Source organism: Aquila chrysaetos, chromosome 7 (assembly GCF_900496995.4).
Source record: "Aquila chrysaetos chrysaetos chromosome 7, bAquChr1.4, whole genome shotgun sequence".
NCBI classification, from domain to species: domain Eukaryota; kingdom Metazoa; phylum Chordata; class Aves; order Accipitriformes; family Accipitridae; genus Aquila; species Aquila chrysaetos.
This window is the reverse complement of record NC_044010.1, coordinates 32,811,738-32,825,941: the sequence shown is the minus strand read 5'-3', so window position 1 is coordinate 32,825,941 and position 14,204 is coordinate 32,811,738. Positions and strand designations below refer to the sequence as shown.

At 38.2% G+C, this 14,204-nt stretch overlaps 1 protein-coding gene across 2 annotated transcripts in view; it reads left to right on the top strand.

Moving 5' to 3' along the window:
* The window catches only part of HLCS (holocarboxylase synthetase), a 131,597-nt gene that overhangs the window by 10,983 nt on the left and 106,410 nt on the right, over window positions 1-14,204 (top strand). For both annotated transcript variants that reach the window (XR_005932811.1, XM_030020216.1), the window contains exons 4-5: window positions 1,858-2,807; window positions 6,841-7,023. Coding sequence is in view for 1 of the 2 variants with exons in the window: in XM_030020216.1 (XP_029876076.1) it covers window positions 1,858-2,807; window positions 6,841-7,023 (1,133 nt within the window). In the remaining variant the exon portion in view is untranslated. The remainder of the gene's footprint in view (window positions 1-1,857; window positions 2,808-6,840; window positions 7,024-14,204) is intronic.

Here is a 14,204-nt window from a genome sequence, read left to right as displayed (position 1 = left end):
AGTGCTATAATATGCAGTCTGTAGGTTATTGTAGAGTAGAGGGCTCCCAGGGATAGGACCACACTTTTTTTTTTTCCATTTTTTGTTTGGCAACAGTCTCATTTCTTCCTGCCTTAGTTTGTGTCTTCTCAGCTGTGTTGATAAAACTGTAGGTCACCTAGAATAATAAAATAATGATTTGGGCTACCAAAAAAATCCCTCCCCCTGCCCCTGTGAAAAGGGCTGTGTGTGTTGGGTTTTTTTGGTTTGTTTTTTTTTGTGTTTGGTTGCTGGGGTTTTCTGTTTGTTTGTTTGTTTGGGGTTTTTTTTATGTAGATCATGGGGCATTGGCAGAAGTCAGGGAATGACAAGATTGAGAACACTAGCTAGGGTGCAAGAAGGTAGGAATATGCGCACAAATGTATCTGATGTGAAACTCTCTTGGTGCGGTTCTGCAAAAATATTCAAAATAAAAAAGGAGGGGATGGAAGCTGAGAGAGTGCCCCAGTCATTTACTTTTCAGAATGTTTTTGGGGTCATGTTTTTGCTTCAGGTACTGTGTGTATGCTAGAACTGCTCCAGGAGAACAGGCTGGTGGAGGCTGTTGATGGAATAGCATATAGGCTGGTAGCTGTGAAATTCTGCTGGGATGTGAAAAACTCTTGCTTCAGATTTCTGCTCCAAACTAGGCAAAGGGGATATAGTTTCAAAAGAATGCAAATATTGTTAAGCAAGAAAGTGATTGAACTTGGATCTGGTATATTGTGTGCCAGTTGACTATTTTGTTCATCAAGTTCCTCACTGAATTTCTTTGAGAAATCAGAAATAAAAACATAGTTTATTTGGCCTTACAGGAGTGGAGAGGGATTCAGTAAAATTTTGCACACTTTGATTTGAAATATTTTCATGGCTCAGCAGCTGAAAAACAAATCACCTTATTAAGAGTAATTTTTCTCTCCTCTTTCTCATTTAGTTTGCTCTGTGAGTTTCACACTGACAATAATCATCTTTGCCCTTCTTTTCTCACTCATATTTGCCAGAAATTTTTTATCTTTGCATTTCCATCCTTTTCAGGGGTAGAAAGGGGAAGATTTAATACTCTTCCTATTTGCTACTTTTCCCTTGGGTTCTTAGCTTTCAAGTCTTGCTATGGGTGGGTATATCTGCCTTTATGCAGACTGAAAGCAGTTCAGATTCTTTTTACTACCTTTTACTTGTGCCAAACTTTTATATGCAGCCTTCAGGACTGCAAGAGACATGGATCAATGTCTCCATCTTACCCAATGTCATCACTTTATTAGCTTATTTCAAAATAGTTTATTTTAAAATAGCACCAAGCAATTTTCCACCCTGTCCTCCCTAAAAGACCAGTATTTTTCCAAAGGTACTTCCCTTGCTTTATTTTATCCTTTGCTGGGGACAGAAGGACAGGCAAAATAACACACTGATAAGGTGATGCATTTATGAGAACTTCCTCACCTTCCCACCCATAGACTATTGTTCCATTAAGAACACATCTGCATGGTGTACAGTAGCAGTCACATTTTACTTTTGTGCAAATAGTTTTGCACTCACAATAAATGTTAGCTTGTTTAAATGTGCCCTGTAAATATTGAATGTTGTGCTCTCGGTCAGACTTTCCTGAAACAAAGAGTCATTAGAGTAAATGACTTGTGTTATGAGTGCAAATTTATTATGTTCTTGGGGAGGGGGTGGTGGTGGTGTTAGGATTTGGTGTGTCAAACAAGTGAAATTCTTGCTATTATAGATTATTTGTACTGAAAATAAATCTAAACCCTGCTGTGATAGTGATATTCATCATAGCTCTTTTAATATAATTTTTATAACCCCTTTTTTCTTATTCTTTAACTCTTCCAGCTGTCCATTTACAGGAATCTACTCTGAAGGAGTTGGCACAGGTGGCACCACCTGTAAAAGAGCAAAGTGTAAGCAGTACACAGATGGATGAACTAACTCCTGCTGCTACTTTTGGGAATACTGGCAAATCAGGATTAGGAGTAGCTGAGTCTGCAGGACAAGGTGAAGAGGAGAAATCCAAGCTAGAGAAAGAAAGCGAGCATGAAGATGAATCTAACAGTCTATCTGACAAAGAGATAGGTGCTGGAGAACATCATCACTTGCATCTCTCCAGCTGTCATGAATGCCTGCAACTTGAAAACAGTACTATTGAATCGGTCAGATTTGCCTCTGCAGAAAACATTCCAGAACTTTCTGATGATTGCAATAGCAAACTGGAAGAGAATAATGATGACTGTCTAGCAAAAGGAATAAAGAGAGTAAACCTTGCTGGAAAGCCCCCTAATGTACTAATTTATCTTGGCTCTGAAACTGCAAAAGTGGAATTTGAGCAGGTAAAATCAATCCTTCAGGAATGCATTGATGCAGACAGCTATACCATCTACCAGCTGCATGAGGAACAAGTACTGAAAGCTCCATGGATTGATAATTCACTGCTGTTGATCATTGCCACAGAGGAGCCTATTTCTGAGGAGAACCACAAACAATTTATGAAGTTTTTATCTAAAGGTGGAAAGATTCTGGGGTTTTCTTCATCTTTTACATTTGATGGCATACAAATAAAGAGAAAAAACAAACTGAAGAAGACTGTTCGTGAATTAGTGGTCTCTAAAATGGACAGCACTGAAATTAAGTTAAATCTTTTGGTCAGTGGCTGTATTTTTGAGGAAGTGATGAAGGAAGATACTAGCAAAGTGAAGACATTGAGTCGATTAAATAATGCTGATAAAGATATAGTTATTGTTCATCTGACTTACGGAGACAGTGGAGGAGAAGCCATTCTTTCTCAGGTACTGTGTGTGCAGAAGCATTCATTTGCTTATTGCTACAGGATGATGTGGTATTCTAAAAAAGTTCACTTATTCCCATTGCATGTACTTGGGAATGCTTGTCAAGGGGAGGTATAGATGGATGTCTCAGTGAATATACAAGGACTCTGAATGCAGAATGGTTTTCACTTGATCCTCAGGAAGCTTAAAGAATGGTAGAAAATGTCACTGCTGTTCCACTTCCTTGTTTTCACCATGTAGACATGCACACGTAGATCATGCAAGATCACAGTGGGTGGTAGAGGAGAGAACAGGTTTGCATAGTAAGCAAGCATCTTCATGAGCAGAGCTATCCTTTTCTGCCTGCCAGAAGTTGTGCAGTGATACAACTGTGGATTTTGCAGATTTTGGGAGGTGGGAACAGTATAAGCTTTCACCCTGAGTCTACCAATGAAGGCACTTGCGCATTTTGAGTTAGCCTCAGTAGGAGCAGAGGTAAACATTTTCTTTTTAGCGTGGCTGTTTAGCACAGTGGGAACAGGAAGAGCCGAGTTGTTGGTGGACTCAAGGTGAAAGCTTATACTGGCAAGATAAAAAAAGAGACATCTTTGCAGAAATATGAAGTGTGGTAAAGCAGAGAGTTGGGAGAAGATGTAAAATAAACCTTACAAGAAACTTGAAAGATGTCTCCTCTTAAGGTTAAGGTAGCCAGCACTTCTGGAAATCTGACTACCAAATGAGAGAGTCCCAGCCTCTATTACTTGTTGCATGCCATGTCTAGAAAAACTACTGCACAATTCTTGCTTGAGCAAGTGACTATGCAATAAAGGTTAGCCTCTGACTGCACTGAAATGCCATTGTTGATTTAGGTCTGTTGGTTCTTTTTTCGCTAGTATTGCTACCATTTTCTCAGTTATGTTCTGTTAGTATCTTAGCGTTGCGAATGAAGTGAACCATATTGTGGATTCTTTAGCAGTGTTTTGAATAAGGCTAATACCTAGATGGATGTTAGGTTCATGATGTTGGCCTTGCTGTTCTGTGTTGTGGTTTAACCCCAGCCAGCAACTAAGCACCACGCAGCTGCTCACTCACTCCCCTCCACCCAGTGGGATGGGGGAGAAAATCGGGAAAAGAAGTAAAACTCGTGAGTTAAGAACGGTTTAATAGAACAGAAAAGAAGAAACTAATAATGATAATGATAACACTCATAAAATGACAACAGCAATAATAAAAGGATTGGAATGTACAAATGATGCGCAGTGCAATTGCTCACCACCTGCCGACCAGCACCCAGCTAGTCCCGGAGCAGCGATTCCCCGCCCCCACTCCCCCAGTTCCTATACTGGATGGGACGTCCGATGGTATGGAATACCCTGTTGGCCAGTTTGGGTCAGCTGCCCTGGCCGTGTCCTGTGCCAACTTCTTGTGCCCCTCCAGCTTTCTCGCTGGCTGGGCATGAGAAGCTGAAAAATCCTTGACTTTAGTCTAAACACTACTTAGCAACAACTGAAAACATCAGTGTTATCAACATTCTTCGCATACTGAACTCAAAACATAGCACCGTACCAGCTACTAGGAAGACAATTAACTCTATCCCAGCTGAAACCAGGACATTCCGTCATTTAAAAAAAACCCTTTATTCAATTCAAATGTATTTTTTCTATTTACAATCAAAATTAAAATTCTAAAACTTGTTTTTTTTGTTTTCTAAACCTTGACATGTTTTCAGTCAGTTATATATGCTCCTGTTTTTTTTGGGGGGGGGTGAGGGAAGGGAATCTAGTCTGCTGGAAACCTGCTTTTTTTGTTTCTTGAGCCTTCTTTCCAGCTTTAAACTTTTAAATGTTTAACATTCTGCACCTAACAAATAGCTCAGAGCACCTGGGGGATAGAAGTGGGGGAGTCTAGAGTGAGCCAAAATCCTATTCATTCCACTTAAGAATAATAATATCCCAGCAAATAAGTACCTCTCCAGTGTTACGGTATTGTGATCTCTGTGAAAAAAAACCAAAACAACAACCAAACAAAACCCACACCCCCTCAAAAAGTTAAACAACAGATAGGTTTAAGTGTTCATAATCTTTTTTGTTATTGTTACTTTCTGTCTTCCTGGATAATGGGTGAGGAAGCTTCCATGGCTGTGTTAAAGGTAAATGTTGGTCACTGATTATTTAAATATTCACAAGATATCTAGCTAAAGTTTGGAGTGAAAAGCTGATAAGAGGTATCATTAAGTTTAGAAAATAAGTCTGTGCCCTGGTAGTATGCGTTTACCTGGGTGTATAACTTGTGCTATTAAATCTAGAGAGATTTCAGCCATTTCATACTAAAACTTTTAAAGTGAGCCTGAAGACAACTTGCACATTTTGAGTTAGCCTCAGTAGGAGCAGAGGTAAATGTTTTCTTTTTAGCATGGCTGTTCTCAATTATATCACTTCCCTTACTCTGTGTTTGCTTTCATGCAGCACATTGAGAAAAGCAGAGCAAGATTTATTTACCAGTATTTAAGTAGATGGGGAATATAATGGAGACATAGCTGAACAAACTTTATGAAAGGTTCTAGGACCTATTTTTACCAATATTTTAGTTACATGAGAACTTTCTCAGGAGTCCAGAGTACTCAAATTTAACTGCTCGCATATCAGGTAGCATACACTCTTCTAGCAATTACATAATTCAGATATATTCGTCAGGTTTCTTAGGAGTGTTTTCATCTCTTATCAGTTTATCAGATTAAATCTGCTAGCTTTTTGGAAACTCTGTTATACATAGTAGCATGTTTATAGCTTTATGTAGGAAGCTTTGCCACCCGTGTGTTGTATGCTTGTACTAGAAAATTGATTAGATACTGTTGCTATCCGTTTCTGCAAGTTCCATGGTAAAACCTGCTTTGCTGTACCATTTAAATTGACCCTTCTGCTGTAGTAAAACTTAATACTGCAGAGGTTTTCCCCAGAAAAAGGGCATTACAGTGTAGCTTCAGAAATCAGATTAAAAGGATTAGTGTGTCATTTTATAATTTTAAATGACTTCCAGTCTGGATTTGAAAAGCCTTATTGTTTTCTCTTCAGGGGACTGACAGTGACATCAGCCATTAAATATTCTGTTCCAGACTTGTTGTTTCCCTTTTTTCTGTACTCTTCTGTTCCCCCCTCCCCCCCCTCATTTCAGCATATTTCCCTGAATATTGAATATACTTCAATAAAGTAGATCATATATGAAAGATGAAGAACATCATTAAAATGTGCAAAATTGGATAAATGAATGAAGATAATAGCTTGTCATTTTCATTAAATGAATATACATGTAGTAGGGTACAAAGGCTTCTAAATATCTTGGAACGCTTATTTAAAAAACAAGCAAAACAAAAAAATCACAAAAACCACCAAACACAAAAACCCTCACAATTTCTTCTGCAGTTCATTTCTACCTTTAAGCATCTGCTTCAGCCTTGAGAAGTGATTCTCTACAAGGTGGTGTTCTGGGGTTCTTCGTTCTCTTTCAGACAGAAGCATTTCTTTATCTGGACTGATTGCAACTTAATTCATGTGACACAGCAAGGACTTGCTCAGCCTGAGTTCTGCATATCTTGTGCAACCTCTGATAAAGCTCTTCCAATTTCAATGTAATTCTGCTCTTGTACAAGCCAGAATATGACCAATATTGCTGTTTGTTCTAGGTGGTTAGCAGACATGAAAAGCAGAAGAAGTTTACAGGTTTGAACAACTCCACCAGGAGAAGATCAGTTTATTAAGAAGGGATATTTTGTGTAGGCTTCAGAGAAAACTGTAGTTTACTGGCAACTGTGATCCCCGAATCAGAAAATATAAATATGTAGGTGTTCCCTAGTTTATAAAGATAATAAAGCCCTACTTTTATAGATATGATGAAGACATGAGAAACTTTTAAATTGCACTAGTAACACTGGATATTTCAGCAACTACAGTCAGGACAAAGCTGCTTTTGGAACTGTTGTACTTATCTCTCTGCCACATTAAAATGTGTAATACCAACAAAATACTTTTTTTTATTCCCTTTGCACATATCCTGCCAGGCACACTTGGAACTTGATATTAATTCTATGGATGTCCAAACTGAAGAGGATTTTAATTTGCTTAAGATAAGCAATACTAAGAGATATGAAGTTCTCAAGGAGATCCTGACATCACTTGGCCTGAGTTGTGAATTAAGTGAAATTCCGTTGTTAACACCTATTTACCTTCTCTCTTCTGATGAGGTAAGGCTTCTGCTTATGTTTCAGTTGTTTGAGATTTACCCTACAAGACAAATTCAGTGTTCACTTAAATATACCTTTTTGTTTGTATTTTTGTTTGGAGAGGTTTACGTATGTATTACAGGTAAGCAAAAAGTTTCGTTTCTACTCTGTCACTGTTTTGTTACCTGCTAGTAGTCGTTTTGAATTTAACCATGGGGAAATTGTGCAGGGTTAAGTTTTCAGATATATTTGCTATATTTCTGTTAAAAACTTATTTGCATGCTTCTGCAACTTCAAAACACAAGGCTGTGGTAAGCTACAGAAAGAACAGATTTAAAAGACAGAATTTGTTTCTCTTTTAGAATCATAGAATCGTTTAGGTTGGAAAAGACTTTTAAGATTGAGTCCAACCATCAACCATGCCCACTAAACCATGTCCTGAAGTGCCTTCTCTACGCGCTTTTTGAACACCTCCAGGGATGGTGACTCCACCACTTCCCTGGGCAGCCTGTTCCAATGTCTGACAACTCTTTCAGTAAAGAAATTTTTCCTAACATCCAATCTAAACCTCCCCTGCTGCAACTTGAGGCTGTTTCCTTTCGTTCTATCACTTGTTACCTGGGAGAAGAGACTGACCCCCACCTCGCTACAACCTCCTTTCAGGTAGTTGTAGAGAGCGAGAAGGTCTCCCCTCAGCCTCCTTTTCTCCAGACTAAACCATCCCAGTTCCCTCAGCCGCTCCTCATAAGACTTGTGCTCCAGGCCCCTCACCAGCTTCGTTGCCCTTCTCTGGACATGCTCCAGCACCTCAATGTCTTTCTCGTAGTGAGGGGCCCAAAACTGAACACAGTACTCGAGGTGCGGCCTCACCAGTGCCGAGTACAGGGGAACAATCACTTCCCTGTTCCTGCTGGCCACACTATTTCTGATACAGGCCAGGATGCCGTTGGCCTTCTTGGCCACCTGGGCACACTGCTGGCTCATATTCAGCCGGCTGTCAACCAGCACACCCAGGTCTTTTTCTGCCGGGCAGCTTTCCAGCCACTCTTCCCCAAGCCTGTAGCATTGTATGGGGTTGTTGTAACCGAAGTGCAGGACCCGGCACTTGGCCTTGTTGTTTTAAACGAGGTAGAAAGTTCTGTATAAGCTGACAACAAAAGAACAAACCCAAACTATGGAGAATGATGTGGCAGACCAAAAGTGGAAGACCTGAGTGAGTAGGGAAGAGTGTGTGTTTACACAAAGAGCAGCTTTATTCCTGAGGATGTTGTAATGTTTCCTGTAAATAGAACAGCTTCTTGGAATTCAAATAGCTGACTGTTCTGGACTTCTCCATTTGAGACGTTGCTGTGTAGTATTGTGAAGAACACATAAAGCATTAATTTTAACTTTTTTTTTTTTTTTTTAAACATGACTTCAAATACATGATATATTGATCTGAAGGAGTAAAGCAGTAGGTGATTAAAAACCAATACAGGCTGCTCAGGCTCTTTGAGGTTGTTGTTTCCAAGCCATATAGCGCTGTCACTACTTGCTCTTAGCATGCTTGTCTGATTTCTGCTCCTTTTCTGTACCACCCTTACGTTAGCACAAAAATGAGATGCCTGTCTTTAGTGGAACTCAACTATAGAAGCTCCTCTTAGGACACCTCCTTCCAGCAGTATCATATATAACATCCTTATTTGGCTACAGGATCAATCAATGAACAAAGTGACATATTACAGCTGAATGTTCTTAAATAACTTGGATGATATTTAGATTTAGATTGTACTTTTCAAAACACTGTTCATTAATTTGGAAGGTGGGTATCATAAGCATTGCACAACTTACAGTTTGGGAGGATGTGATATGTGACTTCATTGTATGGCAGGCAAGTCAGTAACAGATCCAGACAAACTGACTGAAATACTATTAACAGGTGTATCTGTAAATTCAAATCTGCATTTGTTTTCTATGTCTCTGAAGATACTGCCTGTCTTGGTTTAACCCCAGCCAGCAACTAGGCACCACGCAGCCGCTCACTCACTCTCCCCTCACCCAGTGGGGTGGGGGGAGAGAATTGGGGGAAAAAAAGTAAAACTCGTGCGTTGAGACAAAGACAATTTAATAGGACAGAAAAGAAGAAAATAATAATGATAATAATAACAGTAATAAAATGACAATAATAATTAATAAAAGAATTGGAATATACAAGAAACAAGTGATGCACAATGCAGTTGCTCACCACTTGCCGACCAATGCCCAGTTAGTTCCTGAGCAGCGATCTGCCCCAGGCCAACTCCCCCCAGTTTATATACTGGGCATGACATCACATGGCATGGAATACCCCTTTGGCCAGTTTGGGTCAGCTGTCCTGGCTGTGTCCCCTCCCAACTTCTTATGCTCCTCCAGCCTTCTTGCTGGCTGGGCATGAGAAGCTGAAAAATCCTTGACTTAGTCTAAACATTACTTAGCAACAACTGACAACATCAGTGTGTTATCAACATTCTTCTCATACTAAATCCAAAACATAGCACTATACCAGCTACTAGAAAGAAAATGAACACTGTCCCAGCTGAAACCAGAACACTGCCAAAACTTTATACTGGTGCATTAAGTAATGCCCTCATATAGTAACTCAGATTGGATGTAACAATTGAGTAAAAATGCAGAGAGCTTTTTTTTTATTCCCCTTGAATGATTGCCCTTTCATGTTTGCCAAACTCTGCCAGATCCATCTCCACTTTACAATGGTGAAAATACTATTGGAAGTGCTTCTATCCAGCCTTCTAGTGTTGGCAGCAGCCCTGCACCAAGCAGATCAGGTCAGCCATGACCTTTGTCTGGTCGAATCTTGACAACCTCCAAGGGTGCATGCTACAGCCTGTCTGTGCAACCTATTCCAGTGCTGCTGTACCATTCTAGTGAATTTTTTTTCCTGATGTCCAGCCTGAACCTCCCAAGCTGCAATTTATGGCTGTTGATGCTTTATTATATTGTCTGGCACTACGAAGAAGTATTTGGCTCTGTCATTCTTTTAACTCTCTTAAGTAGTTACAGGTTGTTATTAAATCACTCCTTAGCCTCCTCTTCGCCAGACTGAACAAACCCAGCTTCCTCATTCTCTTCTTATAGATGTGTAGTGTACCCCTAACCCCTTTGTGGTTGCTTTCCAAAGAATGCTAACTAGCAATTCCCTGCATAAGCTGAAGTCTGCTTTCCCAAGACCTAACTCTGCTGCTTTCCTTCTCAGCCTTCCTCCAGATCTTGGATTCTTGTCGTTGCTACAGTCAATGCTGCTGTCTGTGACCAAATAAGAAACAAGTTCTTCCCACTCTGTGAGCAGTAAATTGTTAAGAATTGATTATCTATTTGTGTGGCAGATGTGGAAACAAAACTAAAATCCATTTAGCCTTTTTTACTAGTATTAAATGCACTCTATACAGAAGACTTGTAGTTTATTGAACTCTTCCTTTTTTTTGTTCTCCTCCTTCACTCTTTTTTCGTGATTGATTCTTTCCTATGCACGTGCAATTTTCAAACATGCCACGAATAAAAAAAGTTAGCTAATTTCTGTCCAAACTTGCCATCTAGTGGCTTATTACAGGGTTGCAGGCTATCTATTAAAATATATTTTTGCAATGTATGCTGACTGTATCGTTAAAGTTTATACCACAATTAGTTTTTTAAATGTTTTTCCACAGTTTGGGTTTGGTTTTTTTTTTAATGGTAGTTTTTCTGTGCTGATATGTGTAGTCATTGTTTCAATGTCTTTCGCTTTAGCCATGACATACTTCTAGAATACTCCGTGAGAGGAAGTTGCAACTTGTGTGTAAAAACTACTGTTAATAATTAAGAGATAGCATGTTAAAATAAAGAAGGAGTATGTAACAGTTCAGCTTTCTAACAAGTTATTTACTTTTCTCCATACATCATGTTCTACATGGGTCTTCTTGCTTTCCTAGAGAGCAAGGAGATACCAGAAATGTACCTGACAGGTGAATAATTTGAGGAAATACTTGAACTTGTTTAAGATCAGAGTGAGTCAGTAGTACTGGAAATAGAGGAAACTGTCTTGCAAGGTCTAGTACTCTTGAACTTCCTTCTTTTTTTTATCACTATTTGTATGGAGAGCTTGTCTAGTACAGGTCACTGGGCATGTACTGGATAGTATATTCCTTCCCTGAGAGATTATCCAATTAATGCTCATTGACAGTAAATGATTTTTGGATTATTTTCTTATGCTTCCCTGCAATAAGAAATGTCATAATGAGTCAACTAATGATCAAGCAAGCTCAGTGTCTTCAAGAGCAAACACTCTTCTCCTTAAGAGTTGGCAGTTCACTAATGATTCCTCACCCCCAAACTGGAGGCTGCATGTGTACTGTTTAAAAACTGCTGCAGACCTAACCTTGTCAGATTTTTCTGATTAATTTTAGAAACTACAAGCTCCTTTTGTTTATGTGGAAGAAATAATAATTGATTTTGCCCTACATTTTCTACTCCATTAAGGAAAAATGTAAATTTTTTTTTGGTTGTTTTTAAATTCTTTAAATTTAAAGTGCTAGTTTCATTAGTTTTTTCTTTCGGATTGGTAAGCTTCATTTTACAGTAGAGCTGTACCCTGTTCTGTGGATTTCTGTGGTTTCTCTTCCCCATCCCGTTTCCTCTTTTATCACTTCAGAACTTCATCCCACCTATTTTCTACTACATTGTGGACATCAAATACAACTTTCTCAACTTTATTATATGAATAAATAGCTTCTCTAGTCTTTTCCTCTGCCTGCAATTCCTGAACAATCTGTGTCTTTTTGCATAGTTGGTACGATGCTGTTAACAAACCCATCAAATCTATTATGCTGATTGGTATACATTTGATTATCAAGACTTTCAGATCTTCTCATCTACTTTCTGGATCTTGGATGATGCCTTTTGCAATGTAATTTTTAGCTGTTTCTGAAGGGTGGATTGGAATTTTTTTTTTTTTTCCTCCTTAGAATTCACATTTTGAAGTTTTAGTTTCCAGTTTATATGGTTATCAAGTATCTTAAAATCACAGTCTTACTACGTAGATTTAAAAAAGGCAGTGAAATATGAGCAGAACTGGCTTAGCTTTCTGAAAATCAGTGTAACTTTAGGATTTGGGGAGACAATTTCTTTAATTCCTTAAAAAAAAAAAAAATAAAAGCAGCTAATTCTGGGGAGAAGAGTTGAATTTTGACTGTAAGTGTCCAGGATTTCATATATGTTATCTATTACTTTTTTTAAGTTTATATATAATAAAAACTGGGGGTTATTTTGATGTATGAAAAAATAAACAAAGGTACAATTAATGTACACATAATTAAATTTGAATGTAGTATCCTTTCTTGGAAAAAAGACTCAGAAAGGCAGTTGTTAATATTTCATGAGGAGTTACGAACTTTGTAATGCACTTTTTGCCTTTAGCATATGAAAAGAAAATTTTATTTTAGGGTGGAATGTAGGAGACTCGGGAAGAAATATTTAAACCTTGACAGTAGTTACTTTGAAAATTACACAATTAGATTTTATCACTGAAGAAAAATACATTAGGAACAGGATGGTCAAGCTTTTAAAAAAGTGATATATTGACTGCATATGGCTTAGCCAGACTAGATTTATGTTGCTGATACTGTTCTAAAACAGGCAGAGATTTCCAGCTGTGCTATATTCAAGTCGGAGATAGGATGAGTTGGAGGCTGTGCTAAATAAGCACTGAATCTCATTTTAGCTGTTGAATATCTTTCTAAACAGCAGAAATTAGATCACATTATTACCACTGTTGGGGTAACAATATTTAGGTTACTTGTCAGTAAAGTTAAAACATCAGATTGAGATGTCAAACTAGAAAACATGATTTATTAAATTTTTTTATGTATTGCAGTTCTCAAATAATGTTACTGCTGTGATTGATTCCCATATCTTAGAGATTTTCAGTTTTACTCTTTTTTTTTTTCTTTTCTTTTCTTTTCTTTCTTCTGTGTTTCTTTTGTTCACCTGGCTTTTTCTTAAAATGTCCACAGGCTTTACCAGTCTGAGATTTAAATTCTGGTAATATTATGGCTTTGAATTCAAATAAAGGCTCTGGTATCTGAATAATGGATGATAATGTCCATCTGTTAAGAGGTCTAGGTCTTACCATGTAGAATTATGCTAGTCGATCCTCAGCTAGTGCTTGCTGCTGATGGTGTTGAATGATTGCTGTGACGGTGTGCACTTTTTATTCCTGATCTCCTTTCTTGTAAATAGAGTATAAAGTAGGGGGCCTGGAAAGTAACAGCACTTGAGGCAACTCTTTCATCACAAGACTTTTTGCACTAAGGCTTGCAAGTATGGTTTGCTTCAGATACACACATATGGACATTTTTAAATTCGGTTAACTGGGAAAAATCTGTATTATATTGATACAGTGCTACAACAACAATGAAGGCAGTGTTTGAACCAAGAGCAATATAGTATGAAAGACAGGTTATTTGCCTTTAATTAGTTTAGTGCAGTTTAGTTAAATCCGCAGAACTTGTTGGTGCTAAATGTAATTTTAGAGACAAGTATTGGTATTGAAACACAGCACCTTTTTCTTTTCTTCTTTCCTCAACATGGTGTAAAGCAGTTAAGCAAATTGTAGACTTGTACATTGCTGTAAAAAGAAAATTCTGTGTCACTGTGGTGCAGGGTGAACTCGGTGTTGAAACAAATGGTGATCACTCTAAGCCCGTTGTCTGGCACCCATATGTTCAGTGGCAGCTTCAAGCATAGAGATCTGATTTTTTCTGCAGCTTTGCCTTTAAACGCTCAAATATTTACTCTTTCACATTGCCATCTTGAAGGATAATTTTTCAGACATAAATGCTAGGATTGTATTTTATTGCCATAAGTTTCAGCATAACATCTTCTAGGCTTCAAAACAAGAATTCACTCCTTGAAGAATGAGAGAGATTTGTCAGAATAGTGATTATTTCCATTAGAAAGTGTATTATACCCACACAGTTGCTGATCTGAAGCCTCATAAACTTGACTACTAACTCCTCAGGCTGTGTTGGGCTCAGTCACTTTTTTCAATATCTTCCAAATGGATGGTGGCCAAATGATGAAATGTAATCAGTCTTCATTACTTCGGCTCAGCTAGTAACTGTCTTTTAAACAGTACGTTCTTCCAGAATAATAAACAGTCAATACAGACATATTGGCTGAAGCTTGAAGTT